Raw genomic sequence first — 24,247 nt, forward strand, 5'->3', positions numbered from 1 at the left:
ATGGGGCCAAAAATGATATGTAGCACAATATCTCAAAAAGTTGTGGACTGATAAATGACAAAAATAGGTGGGTGAGTTGGTTAGGTTACAAGAACAAGCCGATTCCATTTTGGCTCAGGTCCGGATCCAGGCACGACCTATTAGTGGGATACAAAACGCAAACTGTTCAGACCTGGTGGAGGAATGCGGTCTACCGAGTATAGTTCCAATTGTTGCTTGGATTCCTGTGTGTAGTTTCATCGAGTTTTGATTGGTCAAGATGTCTTTCAATCAGGTCCTCTGTGTAAGGAGTGGAATAGATTCATCTCGCTTTTTACTGAAAGTTTTCTGGAATTCCAAATCTTTTTAAAAATAAAGAGTTGAAGATTGCCTGAGCTTTGCTTGAACATAAAAAGGCAATGGAAGCACAACATTAACGTTTATATGATGAAGTGAAAGAGCAGGAAGGCGAGGGATCTACCAAGGAGATGTTTGTGGCCAGCCGAGAGTGGTTCGATAGATTTAAGCGTCATACAAATTTTTAAGGCTCCACAATAAGTTTAAGGCCCCTGTGGAAGTTTGGCCACTCCAGCTAGTTTTTAATGTGGAGAAATGGGGTTTTTTTTGGAGGAAGATGCAGTCCCATATGTTTATTTCCAAGAATGACCGGCAGGCCTCTGGCTTGAAGATGGCAAAAGTGGAGGTAGTGAATAAAGGAAGGCCCAGGTTAAAGTGTGACGGGTTCTAATTTTTGTTCTCATTTTTGCAGTGTGTGTTGGGGTTGAGTAGAGGAAGGTTCCTTTCGAAAATTGGCGCACTGCGATTTTCAATATGGCCGCTACGGCAGCCATCTTGAAATTGGTTTCCACCATGCATGGGCTGAGGGGTTATGTCCGCTTTGCGGTGCTATTTATTTGAAATACCAACTTCTTTCCTGGAAGTCCTTGCAATGTCCATGTGTTTTATACTTCTCCTACCTCTCCCCCAAGCTCTCTCCCTCCCACAGATCTCCCAATGTCAATGCTCTCAAATGTTGTGTTTGTGTGCTTCCCCCTATTGTCTACCACTCCCCTTATTATATGTTTTATGTGTCGGTTTGATTTTTTGTGTGATTGATGTTAGCTTTTACATGAGCCTCGATCTTGTACACCCAAAAAAAAAAAAAAAAAAAAATTGGCAAGGCAACACAAATTTTACTTAACATGACCCCTGACCTTTGACCTCTTCACTCCAAAATCGAATCAGTTAATCTTTGCATCATGTATACTTGTACCAAGTTTGTTCAACATCCCATCACTGGTTCATGGGTTGGCATGGCAACATAATTTTTACTTAACATGACCTCTGACATTTGACCTTGTGACCGCAAGATGTAATCAGTTCATCTTTACCTCATTATACATGCCTGCACAAAGTTTGACTAAGATCCCTTCAGCCGTTCTCAAGTTATCGTGGAACCAAAAACCTATCACTGATGGACAGATGGACGGACGGACAACCTGAAAACATAATGTCTTCGGTATTGTAGAGTAAAGTTAATCAGACACGGCTTCACAAATGTTAAATGCACAGCGGGTCACGGTGGACTTAGGACGACAGCCATTTACCTTACAGTGATGCTCTGCAATAATGATGTGATGATGCTCATTAACCAGTGTGGCAGCTACATTCAAATGTAAGGTGTGCACAGAGGGAGCTGCAGATGGAGGAAATGTTGAGTTGGATCTTGGAGACGGCGTGAAGCTGGAAGGTGTGAAAACATTTTGCTACCTCGGAGACATGCTGAATGGAGAAGGTGGATCAGACTCGGCAACAGTTGCAAGAGTGAGATATGCATGGAAGAAGTTTCGGGAACTGAGTGGCGTGCTGATGAGGAGGGGAGTGTCGTTGAAGCTGAAGGGAAAGGTGTATGCTGCATGTGTGAGAAGTGTTATGATTTATGGGAGCGAGACATGGGTAATGAACGTAGAGCAGCAAGGAAGGCTGGAAAGGGTGGAAATGCGAATGGTTCGGTGGATGTGTGGAGTATCGTTGAGAGAGAGGAAGACAAATGATGAATTGCGAAAGATGATGGGAATAGAGCCTGTGATTGATGCTGTGAAGAGGAACAGGTTGAGATGGTTTGGTCATGTGTTGAGGAAGGATGAAAGTGACTGGTTGAGAAGAGTGATGGAAATGAATGTAGAAGGAAGTGGAGGACGGGGAAGACCGAGAAAGACTTGGCTAAAGATGGTGGAAGAAGAAATACGGGCAAGGGGGTTAACAAGGGGAGATGCAGAAAATAGGGCAAAATGGAGAAGATTGTCATGGGGACCGCAAGGCTAACCCCGCTCTCGCAGGGAAAATGGCCTTAAAATGCCTGTTGTTGTTGTTGATGCTCTGCAATAATGAAGTATACCGTTATGTAATCATCATAAATTTAATGGTGGACCATTGGTAATTTTACCACCAATAGTCTCAGTAAAATGTAAGGTCCACTGTTTACAGAGGAGCCAAAGAGGACCAGAGCGATGACGCTCCTTCCCATAATATCCCGTGCGTCGATTTTGTTGTCATCCTGATCCCACAAAAAACGAGATATTTTGCCTAAATTACTGAGGTAAGTTAATGATGTGTGAAACAAGAACACACCAACACATATCGATAGTTCATACGCATTACATTTATTCAGCAATTATATTGCTCACCTAACAAGAGCACAGCATTGACACCCGGTAATATTGATAAAATTGTTGGAGTCCATAATCACAAGATGAATGTACTACTGTGTGTTCAAAAAGTATCCGACCTTTATTTTTCGTGCGTAAAAAAAAAGAAGCTAGGGAGGCATTGATTGGTGCACGTATGTAGGCGATCCTAATGCGCACGCGTGAATTTTTTCCCACCTGCAGAAGCTGTCATTCGACGGCAGACCGCCGATGAGTGAGGACATGTAAGTGAGTGCCGTCGGATTTTCGTTTTTGACAAAATGACGGAAAAACTTGAACAACGCTACTGCATCAAATTTTGTGTAAAGCTTGGCGATTCCCAAGTGGAAACGATCCGCAAGATTCAACACCGTTCATTCCATTATGAAGGAGGATTTGGGCTTCAGGAGAATCTCAGCGAAGTTCGTACCAAAGCTGCTAACGATTGAGCAGAAGCAACTCCGTTTGGAGATCGCACAGGACATGCTGGAGACTGAACAGCGATCCCAGCTTCCTCAACACAGTGATCACTGGCGATGAGTCCGGGGTTTATGGGTACGACCCAGAAACCAAGTTGCAGTCATCACAATGGAAGCATCCAACATCCCCGAGGCCAAATAAAGTTGTTACACAAAGTTACACAAAATTTGATGCAGTAGCGTTGTTCAAGTTTTTCCGTCATTTTGTCAAAAACGAAAATCCGACGGCGCTCACTTACATGTCCTCACTCATCGGCGGTCTGCCGTCGAATGACAGCTTCTGCAGGTGGGAAAAAATTCACGCGTGCGCATTAGGATCGCCTACCTACGTGCACCAATCAACGCCTCCCTAGCTTCTTTTTTTTTACGCACGAAAAATAAAGGTCGGATACTTTTTGAACACACTACGTAGGGTGGACAACCCATTAAAAGGGGGTCATGATTCTGAAATACCCTTCAAATGCCGGAATTTAAAATTCCGGAATCAAAAGGCTCCATCTGTTCATTGTACGCAATCAAGCCAACGGTGAGAACATCACAGTGAGAGCAAGGTCTTTCGAATGATGTCTACGCTCTCATAAATGTGCTCCTTGGTTATGGTAAGTGGTGGTGCCAGGCGGATGATGTCTCCATGAGTGGGTTTCGCGAGGAGCCCGTTGTCCCGTAAACGCAAACACACCTTCCAGGCATCAATGTCTACACACAGAGAAAGTATCATATTCACTCACACCTCTCACACAAATGCACAGCGTATAATTTGTCTCTGTCGAAAAGTACTTACAATATCCACCATGTATGCATATGTAGTAAAAATAGAGCCCCCCCCCCAAAAATTTGTTTGATTGCCACAAACAAATGTTTAGGGACTATTTATTTATTATGTATGCTCATCTATTTATTATGTATGCACTTCTATTTATTATGTATGCACATTGCACATCTATTTATTATGTATGTACATCTATTTATTATGTATTAACATTTATTATGTATTCACATCTATTTATTACATATGCACATTTATTATGTATGCACATATATTTATGTACACACATCTATTTATTATGTATGCACATTGCACATCTATTTACTATGTATGCACATCTATTTATTATGTATGCACATTGCACATCTATTTATTATGTATGCACATTGCACATCTATTTATTATGTATGCACATCTATTTATTATGTATGCACATCTATTTATTATGTATGCACATCTATTTATGTATGTGCATCTATTTATGTGTGTACATCTATTTATTATGTATGGACATCTATTTATTATGTATGGACATCTATTTATTATGTATGGACATCTATTTATTATGTATGGACATCTATTTATTATGTATGGACATCTATTTATTATGTATGCACATCTATTTATTATGTATGCACATCTATTTATTATGTATGCACATCTATTTATTATGTATGCACATCTATTTATTATGTATGAACATCTATTTATTATGTATGCACATCTATTTATTATGTATGCACATCTATTTATTATGTATGCACATCTATTTATTATGTATGCACATCTATTTATTATGTATGCACATCTATTTATGTATGCACATCTATTACATATGCATATCTATTTATTATGTCTGCAAGCACCAGCATTATATGTATGTTATATGAACAGTTTTAGAAACGGATAATTCAGCCACTTCGCAACACAGAAACGTTAGCAATACCTATGAATGATGACGCTTCTCGTTAAATACGAATGAAAGTATCCATATTTACATACATGGCAAGCAGAGCAAGTTTGGAGCCGTTAAAAGGGCCGGATATCTTGGTGATGGTACTTCCATCCAAGTTTTCTCCTTTGGGGTTAGAACCTTGCAGACGTTATGGCATGTAGTTAACTATTGGTGGTGAATACTATAATCTATAATGTGTACGGAATAATTGAGAAGTGTGTTGGGGAAAGGGGGGTGGGGGAGGCAGAGGGGTGTTGTGGGAGAGCTGGGAGGTTGTGGGGGAGCTGATGGCACATCTATATAGAGGGGAACTACTGCCATTTGTGGCAGAGGGGAACTACTGTATTATGTACCCTTCTTGGCAGGTAGGGCTTTATCTTGCATATGAGTGAGACCGGCCAAAATTGATAACCTGCAGGTCCATCCCATAAGCCTGTGTCTACATGCTCACTCACCTTTTTTCATTAGTTTAATCCTCCTTACTCGATACTCCCTCATCCATCCCACCGAACTGCTGGAGTCTGGGCCCCAGTGTGGAGCCTGTTTAACCTGCACAGTCTTGAGAAACAGACATGTGCGGGATCTGCGAGCGGAAAATTTGATTTATCACGACGACATAAAATGCCGTAATAGTTTGTCCAAGTACTGCTAGATGGTTTTTTGAAAGTGGCAAAAAAATCGATTTGTGTTCTGCATTGTTCAAGTATATAATTCAATTGAAATAAAATTAAGATTTGAAAGGTTGTCAAATTTTTTTTTTGGGAAATTTACCGCCGTTGCTGCATCATCTTTCACACGACCATATTTAATATGTTGCACAAGTTGGCTTTAAAATTTAAAGCCTGGTGTTGGCTTAGCGGTTAGGGTGCCGGCTTGGTATCCTAGGATCCTGGGTTCGAATCCCGGTCGATCGCTGAATTAACGCCAGGGGGGTTGACTCAGCCTGTCATCCTTCCGAGGTCGCAAATTGAGTACCAGCTCACTGGTAATTCCCTGCTTGTCGTAAAAGGCGACAAACAGGGTTGGCGGCAGGAAGGGCATCCGGCCGTAAAACATTGCTTCAAAAAGGGGACCAACAAAAACAACAACAACCACGGTGCCCGAAAAAGGCCAACCCCCGCTTTGCGGGGGGAAATGGCCTCTAAAGGTGTTTTTTTTTAATTTAACACAAGTTATTCCTGCCTGTTGTTTGTGTCCTTTATGACGTCTTCAAAAACAGTAAGTTTCCTGTTTGGAATGATTTTCAATTTTGTTTGACTGCCTGTGTGATCTGATCAGAGCACGTGAGAGACAGGCAGACAAAGTAAACTAGAACGGCACTCTTCAATATCGCGACATCCACCAATATGCCTCTGCCCACATTATTACATCATTATACATGCTTGTCCCAAGTTTGATTTAAATCCACTCAGCTGTTCTCAATTATCACATTTTTACCTGACACCATATCTGACCTCAAAATCTAATCAGTTCATCTTTTCATCATAATACATATATTATATATACTTGTACCAAGTTTGGTCAAACTCCCGTCACTGGTTCACAAGTTTGCACGGTAACATAAATTTTACATAACATGACCGTTGATCTCTTGACTGCAAAATCGAAACAGTTCATCCTTACATTATTATACATACCTGCACCAAGTTTGGCTTAGATCCCTTCAGCCGTTTTTAAGTTATTGTGGTAATGAAATATTTTTTACTTAACACGACCTCTCACCTTTAACCTCTTGACCCCAAAATCTAATGGGTTCATCTTTGCATCATATATATATACTTGCAGTCGTGGCAAAAAATATTGGCACCCTTGCCTTTTTTTCAAATAATGCACCATATCTTCCAGAAAATTGTTGAAATTAAAATATCTTTTGGTATCTACAGTCACGTGAAAAAGTAAGTACACCCCATGTAAAGTTTTGACTTTTACAACATATTTCAACGTACAGCTATTTGATCTTCATTTCAACAATATTGAAAGATAAAGGTGATATAATATAACAAATATCATGAAACATTTACATTTTGTAGTCCATTGTATAATTTAAATAAACATAAATGCAAATTTTGCATGTGGAAAAAGTAAGTACAACCTTGGCTTGAATAGGTGGTATTTCCCCCTTTGGCAGAAACAACCTCAAGCAGGTGTTTCTTATAACTGTCTACCAGTCTCTGACATCGATGAGGAGAAATTTTTGCCCGCTCCTCCATGCAGAATTATTTCAGCTGTGTGATGTTTGGGGGGTTTCTTGCATGCACAGCTCGTTTCAAATCCCCCCACAACATCTCGATGGGATTTAGATCCGGGCTTTGACTTGGCCATTCCAGAACCCTCCATTTCTTTCTTTTCAGCCATTCCTTTGTGCATTTACTGGTATGTTTAGGGTCATTGTCATGTTGCAAGGTCGACCTTCGGTTGAGCTTCAACTTTCCGACAGATGGCCTCACATTATCCTCAAGCACCCTCTGGTACAATGAAGAATTCATAGTGGATTCTATGAAGGTGAGCTGCCCAGGCCCTGATGCAGCAAAGCTGCCCCAAACCATAATATTTCCACCACCATGCTTCACAGTTGGTATCAGGTTCTTGTGGTCAAATGCTGTCTTTTGGTTTTCGCCAAACACATCTTCTGGTACTGTGGCCAAATAGCTCTACCTTTGACTCATCTGTCCAGAGCACATTGTTCCAGAAGTGCTGTACTTTGCCTCGGTGTTCATTGGCAAACTTTAGTCTTGCCCTGATGTTCTTTCTGGACAGCAAAGGTTTCCTCCTGGTACACCTCCCATGTAGATCAAATTTGTGCAGCCTCTTTCTTATGGTAGACTTGTGCACTTTGACATCAACAGTGGCAAGAGCTACCTGGAGGTCCCGTGATGACATTCTGGGGTTCTTAGAGACTTCTTTCAGCATCTTGCGGTCTGCTCTCGGGCTGAACTTGCTGGGGCGGCCTGGCCTGAACAAGTTGGCAGTTCTTTGGAATCTTCTCCACTTGTAGATGATCTTCCGGCAGTCGAATGATTGATTTCAAATTGTTTGGAGATCTTTTAAAATCCCTTCCCAGACTTGTAGGCATCTATAACCTTCTTTCTGAAGGCCTCAGAGAGCTCTTTTGATCTGGGCATGGTGACGCCGCACACTTCAACAGCAAAGAGCAAACCAAACTAAATGTCTGAGGTTTAAATAAGACAGGTTCTTCCAAGATCCTCTCTAACGATGTTCTAATCATTTGCACCTGAGCTGGTGCACCTGATTATAATTTTAGGTATTTGAAGTAGTGATAAATGTTGGGGTGTACTTACTTTTTCCACATGCGAAATTTGCATTTGTTTATTTAAATTATACAATGGACAACAAAATGTAAATGTTTCATGATATTTGTTATATTATATCACCTTTATCTATCAATATTGTTGAAATGAAGATCAAATAGCTGTATGTTGAAATATGTTGAAAAAGTCAAAACTTTACACGGGGTGTACTTACTTTTTCACGTGACTGTATATATGTATATTTATAGATACAACATGCCAGTAGAAGCGGAGAAACTAATTTTCAATCCCCATATTAGTTGCATTCAGAAAAACCGTCCCCAAAAAAAAGGAAGGGGAGCTTTGCGCCTCCTCTCTTGATTTCCATACAATAAGCAATTTGATGTGGAACAATACTCATAAATGACGTTGAAATTCAGTTTTAAGAATAATTACGTTTTAAATACGAAAATGCATTTGCTCATTGTACAAGATGTTCATTTGCTCATTATTCAAGACAATATAAAAAACTTGAAAAAGTGAGGGGAAAAAAAAATTCAACCCAGATGGGATTCGAACCCACAATCCCCAGCTTGGGAGTCTGATGTTTTATCCATTAGGGCATTAGGCCATTGGGCGAGCACATTAGATTTGTGTAACTATATTTTGAAAAGTTAGAAAGTGTGTATATATTTGTATATATTTATTAATGTATATTATTTATATATTGTTACGTTTGTGGGGGTAGCTAATGAAATACCTTAGCCCAGGCAGGATTGTATAGGGGAGTGTGCTCCAAATGTCGCGAAGAAGAAGAAATCTTCCTGTGGACAAGTAGGCCCGGATGTCCGTGTAAGTGTATATTTGTCTGCATGCGAGGGGTGGAGCTATGCTAATTAGTTAGGGTATAAAGGTAACTTTCCCAGTGTCTAAAGGTAACTTATGACACACACCGCCTGCCATGCGATCAGCGCCGAAATTAAATGACATAATCGCCTTCCAGATCTGAACACCACCACTGACGCCACCCGGCCGAGTCATCTCAAGGGGAATCAAGAAGGGCCGTGAGGCCCCGCCACAAAAGGAATGATTGGTTGGAGTGATGCGATGGCACTCGTTGATTGGAGCGCGTGTGACGTCATCAGAGAACATTCTCGCGCCAGGGACAAAAAGGCTGAGCACCACCATTTTCCCTCTCTTGGTTCTGGGTTTCATAGCAAACAAACGCACATTTACGCACACTCTGTTCCGGCGTTCGTGGCAGGCGGTTACATTTTGCATTCCCTGTCTCTCTCTAGTGCTGGGTTTCACTGAGCAGTCACATTTTCTCTCCCTCTGTTCCGGGCTGCGGGAAGGGCGGACGCATCCTTCTCTCTCTCCTTGGTGCTGGCTTGGTGACGGCTGCGCTTGGTGCCGTGTGCGCCTGAACGGAGCATCGGGGCTCGGTGCAGCCGAACAGGAAGGACGAGGAAGGAGCTCGGGCCTGTTCACTTCGCGTCGGTGGCTGGAGGGTAACGCGACTTCGCGCCAAGGTGTGTTTTCCCGCGTAGAGACGCGGGACCTGGACAGCCCCGGACGGTCAAGAATGCCAGGCAGAGTACCAGGCAAACGAAACACACTACAATATATTTACTTTCAATATTTTATCATCCCCTTGTGTTGTATACGAGTCCATATGGGGGCACCTTAATTTAGGAATTTAGTGTTACCTTTTTATTGTATTGCATTATTTTCATTAAACCTTTATTTGTTGACTTTCAATTCCTGTGTCTTGTACGTTTATTTGTTTGTAGTTCGGAAAACCCTCGTCGCGTCCGCCCGTTCAGGTAAGCCTTGTCACCCTCCACTACCCCCCGCGCGTGTCACTACCGCCATAGTTGGGTATACGCCTCTGAGTTAAAGCTCGGTTGGCCATCCGTCGCCCTGCGGTGTTCACTACAGGGTAGACATGCGACAATATATTTAATTTTAAAGCAAAAACTATAGCACTTAGGTGGAATTTGTTTCCAAAGCCATTAACTACACCTATTGGTCGATGTATATTCCAAGTTTCAATGTATAGTCCATGAGATATGAGCGCAAACACATTTTGGGCGGATGGATGGAAGGACGGACAGACACCAATGTGATTTCGATGGTTTTGTGAATATAAAGTCTCAAGAATGCATACACGGGCGTTGCTGAAATTTGGTACATATTACCTCAACGTACAAAGCATTTCCTTCTGAGATTTGCAGCAGATTTCGTCCAGTAAAAGTCGAGAAACGTATTTTTAGTCCCCATGTTAAAGTTGCATACAGAGAAACGATTCCTTATATAAAGGGAGGGGCGATTTGCATCTCCCTTTGATTACAGACTGGAAGGAGTAATACAGGCAACCATGATGGAATTCTCACTTGTAAAGCACAATAGGAAGCTTAAGTAAACACACCAATCATTTTGAATCAGCATACATTCAGCAATTGTCGGCAGAAATGTTTAAAAAAAAAATCTAATTCTACATACACCCGACGTACCAGTGGTGGTTTGGATAACAATGGCATTCATCAGGCCCTTGCCCCGTACCGAGACAATCAGATCTGAAGGCACCTTAGCCAGCTCCTCGCGGAAAATCGCACCCATTCGCTCCGCATTTTCTGCCAGCTTCTCCTCTACCAACACCTGCAAACAATTGGTGTACACCAGTTATACTATTATACATGTAAACGTACCCTTGTGAAACAAAACTGTAATGGAATGAGGAACGCTCGGTTGATAATTACTTGCTTTGCATACATCATTGCACCAACGACAAACAGTATGTTGTGCCCACGACCGGCATGTGCGTACATAGAGCTCACAGTACACTTGACTTGGGATATAAAATTCCATGTAAAAATAAGCATCGATTTTTCAACATACAAGAGAACAAGTACCTCGATGAGAGGTACCTCAAGTACCTCGAATTTTTCCAACAAGTAACTCGATGAGATTGGCACATTGAATAAGTGGTGTGGGGACTTTTCTCTTACTCTGAATGTGTGCAAAACAAAAGAGATGATTTTGGATTTTCGGAAAGGTCACAATCATGAGCCTGTAACCATAAATGGTGATAAGGTAGAAATTGTTAGCAAATTTAAATACCTGGGCACCTTTATTGATAACAAGCTAATTTTTGATGGAAATACTGATGCTGTGTACAAAAAATCAATGCAAAGATTGTATCTTCTCAGGAAGTTTAATTCATTTGGTGTTAGCTCACATGTGATGTGGATGTTTACCAATTCCTTACTGATCAGTGTTTTGTCATTTAATTTGATTTCCTGGTCCAGTTACCTTAATGTGCGGAATAAGTCACGATTGAGAAAGGTCATTACACTGGCATTTAAAGTGGGTGGGCCTTCAACCAGTCTGGAGTCTCTATACTTGTGAGGATTGAAAAGGAAGGCGGTGCAGGTGTGTACTGATGAAAGTCATTTCTTGAACGGACTTTTTGAAAAACTGCCATCAGGGAGACGTTTTCATGTAAGGAGGATGAAGAAGAACATTTTCAAAAGGTCATTTGTACCATGTGCAATTCAAATGCAAAATTCAAATTCCTAGACATTTTGCTGTTTCGTCAATCTTCCATATTTTATATTTATTTTATATTTTATATCTTTTTATTTTGTTTTCTTATTCCCTTTATGTTTTATGTTTTAATGATGGTCAACTTACGGTGTCACCAAATAATAATTTCCCTGAATATGGGACAATAAAGATTTATTATTAGAATGAGGAGTGAAGTGAGATGTTAGAATGAGCCATGTGACACAATGTCAAGATTAAAAAGTTCACCTCCAGTGCAGCAATGGCAATACAACATGCGAGGGGGTTACCGCCATAGGTGGAGCCATGTTCCCCTGGCTGGATGGTCAACATCACGGAATCATTGCACAGTACGGCAGACACCTGTCGTACATCGCATTCTTATTTAATCATTTTATGAGATTTCAAGCAACAGTCAAAAAACACGCAACTTTTTACAGTAAAAGGCTTCACAAGAAAATATGACAGAGATGGATCTTGGAGAACACATTAATGATCAATCCTGATGGATCTGTCATGTCAGAGCTGATCAGACATGGCTTACCGGATACATGCCTCCAGACAGAGCCTTGCCGAGCAAGAGGATATCCGGATGTACGTCTTCATAATCGCAGGCCAACATGCGGCCCGTGCGGCACAGGCCGGTCTGCACTTCGTCAGCAATTAGCAGTACCTGAGTGCATTGGGTGAGAATCGCAGGATGAAAGTTAAGGGGTAAGAGAAACAAACACCTGCTAAAGGAACGTGCGAGTTGTTATATGTTTATTTTTATACAGGATTCAAGGGTCGTAATAGAACACACACACACACACACACACACACACACACACACACACACACACACACACACACACACACACACACACACACACACACGATGATACAAACACAGCCACTGAGATGGAGGGAAGTAGCACTATGAATAGCAACGACGTCACATCAATGGCGCCGCCTTTCTCTCCACACTAAGCAGGGCATTTCCGAACGAGGGATTTCCTCCTCCCCAAGGATGCCTCCTGACTTGTAATCAAAACCAAAAATAATTCATCACAGATTTTTCCAATCACCTGCCATCCAATAATGGTGGCCGCTAATAGTTTGAAAACAGACAACTTGTCCAAAAACATCGAATAAAATTTAACTCGGCTCCTTCCTATAAAATGAGAAACTACCAATGAAATCATACAAAAATGGTCTGAATTACAAGGGGGGAGGGGAAAGAGGGAGAATGGGCCTAACATTTTTGTTTGGAATCTCACATTATTCCGTGAACACAGTTCACGCACTGCTTGAAGGTAACCGTCCTTCGGAACGACGATGCCAGCCTCGCCTTGGATGGGCTCCACCATGAAGGCTGCCACTTCCGGGTCGCTCACTGCATTCTTTGGATGAGGGTGATAATAAATTGTTAACACAAGTCATAAACAAACAAACAAAAAAACCCAATAAACAGCCATTTTCCCTGCTAGAGCAGGGGTTAGCCTTGCGGGCCCCATGACAATCATGGTTCCCTTTTTTTGAGGCAATGTTTTTGGATGCCCTTCCTGACGCCAACCCTTCAGTCGCCTCTTACGACACGCAGGGATACAGTGTACCTATTTTAAACTGGGGCACACACCGGCACATTCATCCCAGCAAGCTGGAACTCAATTTGCCGACCTCGGAAGGATGACAGGCGAGTCAACCCCCTGATGTTAATTCAACGATCGACCGGGATTCAAACCCAGGATCCTAGGATCCCAAGCCGGGAACACAAGTTATGTTGACATCATAATTGTATTAATACAAGGAAATACAGGAAAACACAGAAGCCAGAAAATACAGAATACAGAAGGCCGTTGGTCTATCCCACCCATGCCATATCCACACTCCAGTTTTTTCACCGACAGCAAGTAAAGATAATTATAGAGTTAACCCCAAGCAGGGAATTTGACCTGTGTAAAATTTTCTAAATCTATCGTGTTGCTGCATCATCAACATCCAAAACCTAAGTGCAGTGACGGGCTTTATGTCCCATACATAAGACAGCATGCTCTGTAGACAACGATCCCGGCTAGCATAGACATCTCAGTGGCATTTCTGCAACCAAATGGACTTTCCTGCTGCCTCTAAATGAAATAATATTATTTGGCATTTTGCAATGGAATTGATTTATAAAAAAAAAAGATATCATTGAATGATGAAAACTGATTACCTGTTATTGAGCGAATAATCCCAGATTATCTTGCATAGGATTTTCAAAGCCATCAATACAAATGGTGGAAAGTGCTCGGGACAATGGGGCCAAAGATAAATAAATATCCCAAAAACTTGGAAATGGTTATCGGAGAATGTCAGGTTTTATTTCTGTATCAAGGGCCTATTCAATCTCACAATTGGGGTGGATTTTGAAAGATAATGACCAGAAGTGTTTCACTTAACAGCTTCGACTTTGTTGTGATTTTTTTTCATTCCGTCTTCAGCTCCCTGATACGAGCTTCCTGTATTAAATAATTCACTCCTACTTTCTGAGAAAGCTAACCGAGACGATAAACTCTTGTTTTAAGGAGGTGCAAGTTTGTTTTATTTTAACCAGTGAGATACCCGTGCTATGCACGGGTGGGAGGCCGGAAGCAAACAGGCAATGCAGATATGGCGAATGCTAAAGCATGAAATCAATAAATTCCACATTCCTGTAGCACCCTCAGTCGCACGTCAGACATGGACAGAAAGTTCGTGAAGGACTTCCATGAAAAACGTACCCGTTCGCAAACAAACGGGTACGTTCACGTATAGAAACATAGATTGTGGGTCCGTGGCGAATCTGCATATGGCGATCCGCGATGTTCACGTTTAGAAAGTAGAAAGCATCACGGCATATCGTAGTTTACTTGAACTCGATATCTCTTTTTTCATTCCAAACAACATAACTCCAATCACAAATTAATCACAAAATAAACTTTTAACAACATTATTAATGTTTCCTTCATTGTAAAAACTACCAAGTCAACAATTAAAAGGATTTTGAGCCGATAGGTGTTACAGCCTTCGCAAGATCGATGGAGACAGCGATCTGTTAGCGTATACACTGCCCAAATAGCTATGTGGAATTCTCTCATGTAGAGATTAAGCGTCGTTTGAACTTTGGCCGAGGTCATTGTTTCCTTTTAATGATGTTTATATACGAATCAAAAAGAAGATAATTGGTTTTGGGTCGTCCTTGCCGCATATCTCGTGGGATTGTGAGTTGGAGAGACGGCTGTGATGGCGGGGAGGGGGTTGGCATTCTCTCAAGCAGGGATTCAACCCATGTCCTTATAAAAGGTCTTTGTCCGAGGTCACCGAGTCCGATCGGTGCAGCGATCGGTGCAGCCGTTTGTGCGGCACCCGGGAAAATAACGTTATGCGGGAGTCCAAACCTGAAAATGCTGGAGGCCAAAGCTGAAATTGGAAAAACAATATAGCCTATTTTACTCCAGGAGATCCCAGGATTACCCACCCAAAATATCGTTGTGATCGGTTCAGCCGTTTTTGTGGTACCTTCGAACGGATGGACAGACAGATGGACGGACATTTGGTGAATTATAGTAAGATTAAAAGCTAAAGAAATGCAAAATGTCATAGTTGCCATTCGTAGCCAAAAGTGGTCGTTAACGTGTGAACAACCTAGGAATGCAAATTTGGGGCGACTGAACCAGACAACAACACGCTGTGAGATACTAACTGGTGTAACATGGTGTTTAAGGGGTATCCCAGAAGACCAGACCACATACTACCAACAATTTAGATAGGAATCTGTAATGTGTCCTGGGTACCGGTGATAATTTACCTACTCTTCATGAAAGACACCGTGAGATCTCTATAAACGTCCCCCTACGACCGGTTCTGGCAGATGGGTCCTCTGGCTTAACGGCATTCTGATTGACGGCACACACATCGATTCCTCTCCCTGCAGATGAAAAAGCAGGGTGACGGTGTATAGCTGGGTTGGGATTCAATCCCAGGCTCGACATCTCAGAGTCTAACATGTATAACTCTAGTCTATCCTACCAGCCCATGGAAAATGTATGCTCTTTTTGAAGAAAAGGTTTTGGCACTATCGACACACACCATGAACAAATCCATGAAGATCTAAAAAGCATAAAAGCAAAATAAATAAATAATGCAAGGGAGGCATGAAGGAGGACACCTCCAAGGCAGCAATGTCATTGTAAGGGACAAGCTGAAAGCCAGGCATAAATGGGCCAAAGCCATCGTAGCTTGAGGGGTCCGTCGAGGTGGAGATTGCTGACAAAGTCCTTCCCCAGAAGTTTCCCTCTGTGGGAACAAAGCACATTAACAACAAGAGGCAATGCTTCCTGGAACCACTCACACAAACAATGTAGATTTCATATTAAGGGTTATTTGATCATCAATTAAAATATAAATTTGGAAACAATTTACAGAGTTGAGCTGGAGTGTTCAGCCATAATAGCATCGTAACCGCGAGTCAAAGGGAAACATTCGCCCCATAGCTTTGCAACAGCCGATTCCATCAGAAAGCTTTTGGAAATGATCACTCGATAATAAAACAATTTGGACCCAAATGAATTCACCTTTTATTGCACGCAACATTCCTTTAGTGAGAGTAGAGCACACCCCATAAATTCCCAAAATCCTTTTCAAATAAAGTTTAGCCAAGGTGATGCACCTGCAAAGATGATCTTGGCCTTGTATTTTGGTATTCCTTTCACCTTATACGCCCATTTGCGTGCCAGTTTGCAGGCTGTCTCACCGCCCTCGACGCCTGCAAGCAACGAATAACGTCAGGCCGTTCAAGAAATCCACAACCTCATGCACGTCTGGAAAAATCAACGCCGCCGATATCTTATGGCCGCATACCTGTGTTCATGGGCAAAACTTTGTCGTAGCCCAAAAGGCGAGTAATGTATTCCTCGTATTCTCCAAGCACATCATTGTAAAAAGCTCGTGACGTGAGGGTCAAGCGCTCGGCCTGCTTCTGTAAAGCTCGTACCAATTTAGGGTGGCAGTGACCCTGGTAGGAAGTGGACCAAATATTTCAGTTCAAGTATTCTCAAACAGCTTGGCAAGAACAATAGCAGACTTAGCCCAACTACCAATTTCTGGGACCACACTCGACTGGTATTTTTGAGCAGTCACAGCGAGTGAGGGGGATAAATTGTTGACAGTTAAACACGGACGTTCTCCAAGTTTTTGAAGTTGTCATTGTTCACAATTGTATTTTGCTGAAACTGCATTTATCTTTCGGTTTATGAACCTATAGTGTGTTCCGAGGAAGTTTCTTGGTGTTAACCTTTCATAAATTAATAGTTTCTGCTTGCTGCACATGTGCGGCCTTGCCTCAGGCTTCCCCCGTCGAAGTTTGTTCCTTCCTTCACCGTTATTGCTAGGTTCTTGAATTTTTCCCTTCTCCCCAAAACTTCCCCGAACATCTACTCTTTGTCTAACGTTTTAACCCCCCCCCCCCAAAAAACAACAACACCAACAAAAAAAAACATTTCTTTTCCATTCTCCACGTGTGAAGTTGTCCCATCATGTGCTTCTGAAAACGTGCGCTGTCTAGCTCCGCCCCCATTATCTCCTTGCCTTCCACCTTTTCCCCTGTTCACGTGACTCGTGGTTGTCCCTCTAGGCTCCCTCTCCCCGTTGGTATTTTTGTGAATATTAGATTGATCTTCACGGTTCTGTTTAAATAGGTTTAAACTTTCCCCTGCAGTGTTTTATTCAGTGGTATATTACAACACGCTGTTTTTCTTCCTATTTAAAAGGCTCCTTTCAATTTCCTCTTCAACTCATTCCATTTCAAAACAATATTAAATCTCTTATAATTCTTTCTCACTACATGCTCTAAATTCTCATTCATTCCACCCCTCCTCCATCGTTCTTAAAGGGATCACTAACTTGAAAATCACAACAAACCCAATTTGTTATAAATGTTCGTCTTTCATTAATCATCCACTTTCTAAACTCCCCCCTTGCCCCTCCCCTCCAAATCTCCCCCCTTGCCACTCCCCTCCTAAACTCCCCCCTTGCTCCTCCCCTCCTAACCTCCCCCTTTCCCCTCCCCTCCTAAACTCCCCCCTCACCCCTCCCATTAAAAACTCCCCCCCAACCCCTCCCCTTCATATCTCCCCCCCAACGATCCCTCTCCAATTCTCCCCCCTCCCACCTCCTCCTCAAAGCTGCCTCCTCCCCACTTCGTCTCCCTTCTTTCTCATACCTCCACCTCACCCAACCTTCAACTTTCCTCTGCACCCTCTCAAACAACCCCTCACTGTGCCTCATCCCATCACCATCAAACCTTTCATCCTCCTCATCCTTCCCTTTCTTGTAACTCTTCTGTAATCTCTGACACACTATCAACTGCTCTCCCTACCTCCCCCTCTCATCCTTCATCTGCCCCTACCCCTCCCCTCCCCTGTCCTGCACCCAATGCTCCCCCTCTCTCCTCATTAACGGTATGGACCTCAAACATCCGGGGCCTTCGCTCAAACCTGAATGATCTCTCCATTCAGGTTGCTTCTGACAATCCAGACTTGATCGGCTTAACAGAAACTTTCCTCCTTCAAGATGTCTCTGATTCCTTAATATCTCTTCCTGGTTACTCCCTCCTCTGGTATGATAGACCTGAGCCTCGTCCTGGTGGTGGGGTGGCTATCTTTATCAAAAATCTCTTCCTCACTCTTCTTGCACTGCCCTCTCTCCACCCCACCCCCATGAGTACCTCTGGCTACTAGTAAGGGAAACATATGAAAATCTGTTAACTAAATTGTTACCAAAAAATTTCTTCACCAATATGTTTGTAAAGGTGTGTAATAACATGTGTTAAAATGTTGAAGGTCAACTCCCGTGGGAAACCCAGAAAAAAAGCTGTTGAATTCGGGTACCGAAAAATTATTTTCGAGAATTTTTATTTTTTTAAATCGGCCCTTAAGTAACTTATGAGGGGTCAAATAAGGGTTTTTCATGATTCTGAGTTGATTGTTAACATTTATATTTCACCACAGACACTCCTTTGTGGAAAAATAATTTCTAAATATATCTCATTTTCTACTTTGCAGGACATGGAGTCTAGCAATATGGATGAAGACGTTACTCCACCTGTGCTCAATTGCTTCATCTGTGCACGCTCGGATACACCAGCTGAAAGGCTCATACAGGCAACTCCAAAGGGATACTCAACTTTATTGAAACAAGCAGAAACTGTCGAAAATGTTACTGTTGTGGAACGTATGAAGGAGGCTCAAAAGGAAGGAAAACTGAGGTACCACCAGAAGTGTAAAAATGATCTGTACAACAACTTTGTTGCAACCACCAAGAAGTCAGCTCAAGCATCAAAGGCAGAGAAAGAGTCATCAAAGTTGAAGAGAAGACGCACTACTTGTGAGTTCAGTTCATCAACTGGCTGCAGTTCTGGAAGATCACAGTCAGTTGACCTCCTGTATAAGGATGTATGCATTCTTTGCAACCAACCAGCCCAGCTCTACAAAAATAATCCAGCACAAGCTAGAAAGAAATACAGAGTGCCAGATAATTTGACAGCAGATACACTGAAGGCAAGCTTGCTGAAGACAGCACGGAGTTGCGGGGATGACTGGGGCACTGAAGTCACTGGACGCCTGGAAGGGATCAACGACTTGGTAGCAGAAGAAACACTGTACCATTTGCGATGCAAACTTATGTTTGCGAGAGGTGACAGTTTGTCCAAGACTGATGAGGAAGGAAAAAGGAAGAGAGGACAGAGGAGTATTGATGAGGAGCGAGAGGCAGTTTTTATTGAATTCTGCGAATGGTTAGACTCAGAATTAGAGCATGGGGTAATGAACATGGACCAAGTCCATGAAAAGCTGCAGGAGTTTGATCAGTCACCAGAGAAGAGCCTTTCTTATTCAAAGCATTGGCTAAAGATAAAACTTCTAGAGAAATACGAAGACACCTTGTATTTATTTCACAACACAGGAAAGAAGGGCAGGTGTACTCTGTCTCAAAGATGGCACCGACAATATTCTGCGAGTGCATCATGCTAATCTTGACCATGGAGATGAGAAGACTCAGATCATAAAGACGGCACTCAAGTTCATAACCAATGATATTGCCTTGATTGATTTAGGTCCAAAGTCATACCCCACCACACACAGTATGACTGACATCGATAGTCAGCTGACACTTGTTCCTGCAAGCCTTCAGATGTTCTTGAGACCGATTGTCAAGACAGACGAAAGAGTTGCCGTTTGGGGGCAGAATTTTATTAAGGCCTGTCGACCTCGGTCTGGAGTATTGCCACACCAAATGGGGCTTGCCATACAACTTGATCATAGCTTTGGGTCAAAATGGATGCTCAACAAGTTCCACCGGCTGGGATACACTGAGTCTTACACGGAGACACAAAACTACAAATACTGCTTCCTTAATAGTAGGAGTGGAGATGATGTTCCAGATACTTCTGGCACTCTTGATACCATTGTGGAGGAAACCGATGAACAGATCAATGATGAGGTTGTGGTTGATGCTGCGCTTGAGGATCTATCAGTGATTGTCATGGAGATTGCAGCAACCGGCGATGCAGCTGCAAGAAGAATGGGGTCACGTGCATCTCGGCCTGTGGAGTCTGTAATGGCATTACATGCAGAAACTGCAGTCATGATGTTGTTGAGTCTGAAGAAGACATAGACAATGACTGTTGAAACTTCTGACATTGTGAATGAGAAATAACTCTTGAGTACTGTATTATATATGTATGTGAAATAAAAGCTACTTTGTGTGTAAATGTAAAAGTGAAAATATAAATGTTAACAATCAACTCAGAATCATGAAAAACCCTTATTTGACCCCTCATAAGTTACTTAAGGGCCGATTAAAAAAAATAAAAATTCTCGAAAATAATTTTTCGGTACCCGAATTCAACAGCTTTTTCTCTGGGTTTCCCACGGGAGTTGAACTTCAACATTTTAACACATGTTATTACACACCTTTACAAACATATTGGTGAAGAATTTTTTTGGTAACAATTTAGTTAACAGATTTGTGAAATATCTCATAAAATGCCCTTACTATACGGCTTCCACTCCGCTCCCAACTTTTGTTCATATGTGTTCTGTACCATCCTCCAAACAGTGATTACTCCATTTACATTTCGCTGTCGGATAACATGGACCAACTTCTATCAACTCATCCAAACTCTCTCTTCCTCATATGTGGCGACTTCAACTGTCATCATGCCAGCTGGCTGGGTGTGGGTTTCTCTCTCACCAGCCATGGCACCTCAGCAAAGGACTCCTGCAACTCATTGGGACTGATACAATCTGTCAATTTCCCGACCCGGATCTCAGTCAATGGAGCATCTTCTCTTCTAGACTTGGTTATGACAAACTTCCCTGCAAATGTCTGCTGCCCTTCTGCTGCTCCAATCGGTTCTTCTGATCATGTGCTTGCTAAAGTGGACATCTCTCTGGCCATTCTCAGAGAGCTTCCTCAGCGCCGACGAGTCTGGCATTTCACTCAGGCTGACTGGCACGGTCTGCAAACAGCCATCAATCATATGGAATGGTCTCCGATCTCTACTGCCTCTGACATCAATTCTTCCTGGGAATTCTTCCAAAGCAAACTGCTCTCTCTCATGCACAGATTTATCCCATCTTGTCTTCAGTTGTCTTACCCTTCCTCCTGTCCATGGTACACTGAATCTTGTGGTGAGGCAGTTGCCCTGAAACAACTTGCCTTTGCCTCTTGAAAGGCAAATCCAAATGAAGGCAATCTCAGTTCCTTCCACCAAGCTCGGAACAAGTGTGTCTACCCTCAGGAGTGCCAGGAAGCACTATCTCTCCACACTCAAGATTGAACTCTCAAACCTGTCTCCTTCCTCCAAATCCTGGTGGCGTCTGGTCAAATCCGTTTCTGGTGTTTGTTCCCCCTCCAACCCCTCCCTTACCTCAAATGGCTGCACAGTTGACACCGCACGTGACAAAGCCGAATGCCTCAACTCTGTGTTTGCCTCAAAATCTTGTGTCCCAAACCCATCTCTCTCTGTTCCCACCTTTCCCAGTCAAACCCAACTGCTCCTGGACTCTGTGTCCTTCTCTCCTGACAAACTGGAGAAGTTTTTGTCAAACCTCGACTCTGATTCTACAACTGGACCAGACGGCATCAGCCCATGGGTCCTAAAATCCTGCTCTGCAGCTCTATCTCACCCTCTCTCTGTTATTTTCACCCTCTCTTTTGCTCAAGGTCATCTGCCAGCATCTTGGAAATCAGCAAACATTACCGCTTTACACAAAAAAGGTGCAAAAACAGATCCTTGCAACTACAGACGAATCAGCCTGCTCCCAATTATCAGCAGAGTCATGTAATCCATCATTGCTTTGGATATCAAATCCTTCCTCTTCTCCAATGGCTTGATCTCTGATCATCAATTTGGATTCAGACCAGGTCATTCTACTCTGGACATGTTGCTTCTGCTGTCTCAAGAATGGATGGAGGTCCTCAATGCCAAACAGGAAATCAGAGCAGTCTCCATTGACATATCACGTGCCTTCGATACGGTCTGGCAGCCAGCTCTGCTCACCAAACTCTCCTCCTATGGTATCCATGCAAATCTCCACTCATGGCTTGCGGACTTCCTCTCTGGTCGTAGGCAACGTGTGGCCCTGAATGGATTTCCCTCATCTCCCCTTCCTGTTCTGGCTGGAGTTCCCCAAGGTAGTGTTCTGGGCCCTGTGCTATTTCTGGTCTTCATCGAAAATCCTCTCTATCTCTTTGCTGATGACTCCACTATTTGCCGCTCCATTCCTCATCCCTCAGATCGGCAGTCTGCAGCCTCCTCACTCTCTGCAGACCTGGACAAAATCATAGACTGGTCAAACAAGTGAAACATGTCTTTCAATCCTGACAAATCTCACACTCTTATGTCTCTCCGAAAAGACCGACTGGAAAACCCTCCCATCTACTTTCTCAACTATGCTCTCCAAGAAGTTCTGTCGCTCAAGCTTTTGGGTCTCACTATCTGCCATGATCTTTCTTGGGAAAACCACATTTCCAAGCTGGCCTCCAAGGCCAATCGCCGACTGGGCATCTTCCGTCATGCGAAGTCCTTCCTTCCTTGGCACACCTGAGCTCCTCGCCACATACAAGGCTTTCATCCGCAGCTCAATGGAATACTGTTCCCCCCTCTGGGCCGGTGCTCATGCTTCACACCTAGCCCGGCTTCACGCTGTTGAAACCAAAGCTTTCAGAATCATTGGAATCTATGGCGATGAAGCTAACTCCGAGGGCCTTTCACTCACTCACTGCAGGCAGGTTGGTGGTCTTTCTGTCTTCCACCGACTCCTCTCCGGCCTTGCTCCCCCAGCTCTCTCTGTGCTCTGTCCCCCTAATATTCCTACAGGTCGCACAAGATCTGCCAGCAACCCTCTTATGGTTAAACTGCCAAAATCTAGGCTCTCTGCTCACCTTCACTCTTTCATTCCCCTTTTCTCCCACCTCTGGAACAAACTCCCCCATTCCCTTCGATCCCACTCCTCCCTCCAGGTCTTTAAAACAGCTGTTCACCACCATCTATCATCCCCCATCCAAAACCTTGATCTTTTCTACCCCTGCTAATTCACCCCAGATACACTTTTTTGAAATTCCAACTTCTTTCCTGGAAGTCCTTGCAGTGTTCATATGTTTTACACCTCTCCCACCTCTCCCTCACACATTTCTCTCGATGTCCCTGCTCTCAAATGTTGTGTTTGTGTCCTTCCCCCTCTCTCCCCATCTTGTCTACCGCTCCCCTTATTTTGTGTTGTTTGTGTCGGTTTGACTTTTTGTGTGATTAATGTTATCTCTTTCACGAGCCTCAATCTTGTATACAAAAAAGAAAAGAAAAAAAAAGGACGGTAGAGTAAGGGGTGTTGCAAAACATTTTACCTTTTTTTCCCAAGAGAACCCGTTACAGTTGTGCACCATTCGGGGGGAAAAAAAGGTAAAATGTTTTGCAACACCCCGTATGTTTGATGCCGAATTTCATGATAAATTCCCCCGCACATACACCCACAAAGTACCTGGTTAACAGAGCTGTACGCACTCAGGAAGTCAAAGTACTTCTTACCCTGTACATCCCAAACGAAAATACCTGACAGAAGACATTGGATAATCAGGACAAGTGATCAGTGATTGCAACATCCTCTTCAATAGTGTTGTTGTGTCCCAGTGCAACATTGCATAACCTCCAAAGGAGACGATTTGCCGTAATAGAAACCAACCTTGTCCCTTTGTCAGCGCCACGGGCAGCGGATGATAGTTGTGAGCCCCATACAATCGTTCGCGTTCGAAAATTTGCTCCTGTGTGAGTGGGTTATTTGACGCCTGCTGAGATTGCCTTGAGAATGTGCTCAGCGGCCTGACAAGTGCTCTTCTGAGGCAGGTGGATGAGTGATGCAGCTTGGACAGCATTTCCGCAGGTGGGTGAACAGGCACACAAGGTCGCGGTCAGGGCTGGGATTGGGAAAAGAGGGAAATAAGTACACATGGTATGTTTATGACAATATGCATCCTCATGCTATTTTAAGGATACGCTAGATTTTAAAAGC

The 24,247-nt window shown here is 43.0% G+C and overlaps 2 protein-coding genes across 4 annotated transcripts in view; both read right to left on the minus strand.

The window, feature by feature from the left end:
* Positions 1 to 2,621: 2,621 nt before the first annotated feature.
* OAT (ornithine aminotransferase) overlaps positions 2,622 to 24,247 on the minus strand; it is a 121,445-nt gene continuing 99,819 nt past the window's right edge. Inside the window, exons 2-12 of one of the 3 annotated variants that reach the window (XR_013622788.1) lie at positions 23,921 to 24,152; positions 23,720 to 23,790; positions 16,542 to 16,695; positions 16,351 to 16,446; positions 15,850 to 15,977; positions 12,941 to 13,063; positions 12,226 to 12,354; positions 11,931 to 12,044; positions 10,631 to 10,775; positions 3,554 to 3,841; positions 2,622 to 2,797 (exon numbers count right to left, since the gene is read on the minus strand). Coding sequence is in view for 1 of the 3 variants with exons in the window: in XM_068111256.2 (XP_067967357.2) it covers positions 3,681 to 3,841; positions 10,631 to 10,775; positions 11,931 to 12,044; positions 12,226 to 12,354; positions 12,941 to 13,063; positions 15,850 to 15,977; positions 16,351 to 16,446; positions 16,542 to 16,695; positions 23,720 to 23,790; positions 23,921 to 24,110 (1,311 nt within the window). In the remaining 2 variants the exon portion in view is untranslated. Of the gene's footprint in view, positions 3,842 to 10,630; positions 10,776 to 11,930; positions 12,045 to 12,225; positions 12,355 to 12,940; positions 13,064 to 15,849; positions 15,978 to 16,350; positions 16,447 to 16,541; positions 16,696 to 23,719; positions 23,791 to 23,920; positions 24,153 to 24,247 lie in introns of all 3 variants that reach the window. The other 2 variants (XR_013622787.1, XM_068111256.2) reach the window with 2 other exon arrangements.
* The window catches only part of LOC144891190 (uncharacterized), a 29,176-nt gene continuing 29,075 nt past the window's right edge, over positions 24,147 to 24,247 (minus strand). The window contains exon 4 of the mRNA XM_078773552.1: positions 24,147 to 24,152. Coding sequence (XP_078629678.1) covers positions 24,147 to 24,152 — 6 coding nt within the window. The remainder of the gene's footprint in view (positions 24,153 to 24,247) is intronic.

This window comes from Myxine glutinosa, chromosome 3 (assembly GCF_964187855.1).
Source record: "Myxine glutinosa chromosome 3, kmMyxGlut1.1, whole genome shotgun sequence".
NCBI classification, from domain to species: Eukaryota; Metazoa; Chordata; class Myxini; order Myxiniformes; family Myxinidae; genus Myxine; species Myxine glutinosa.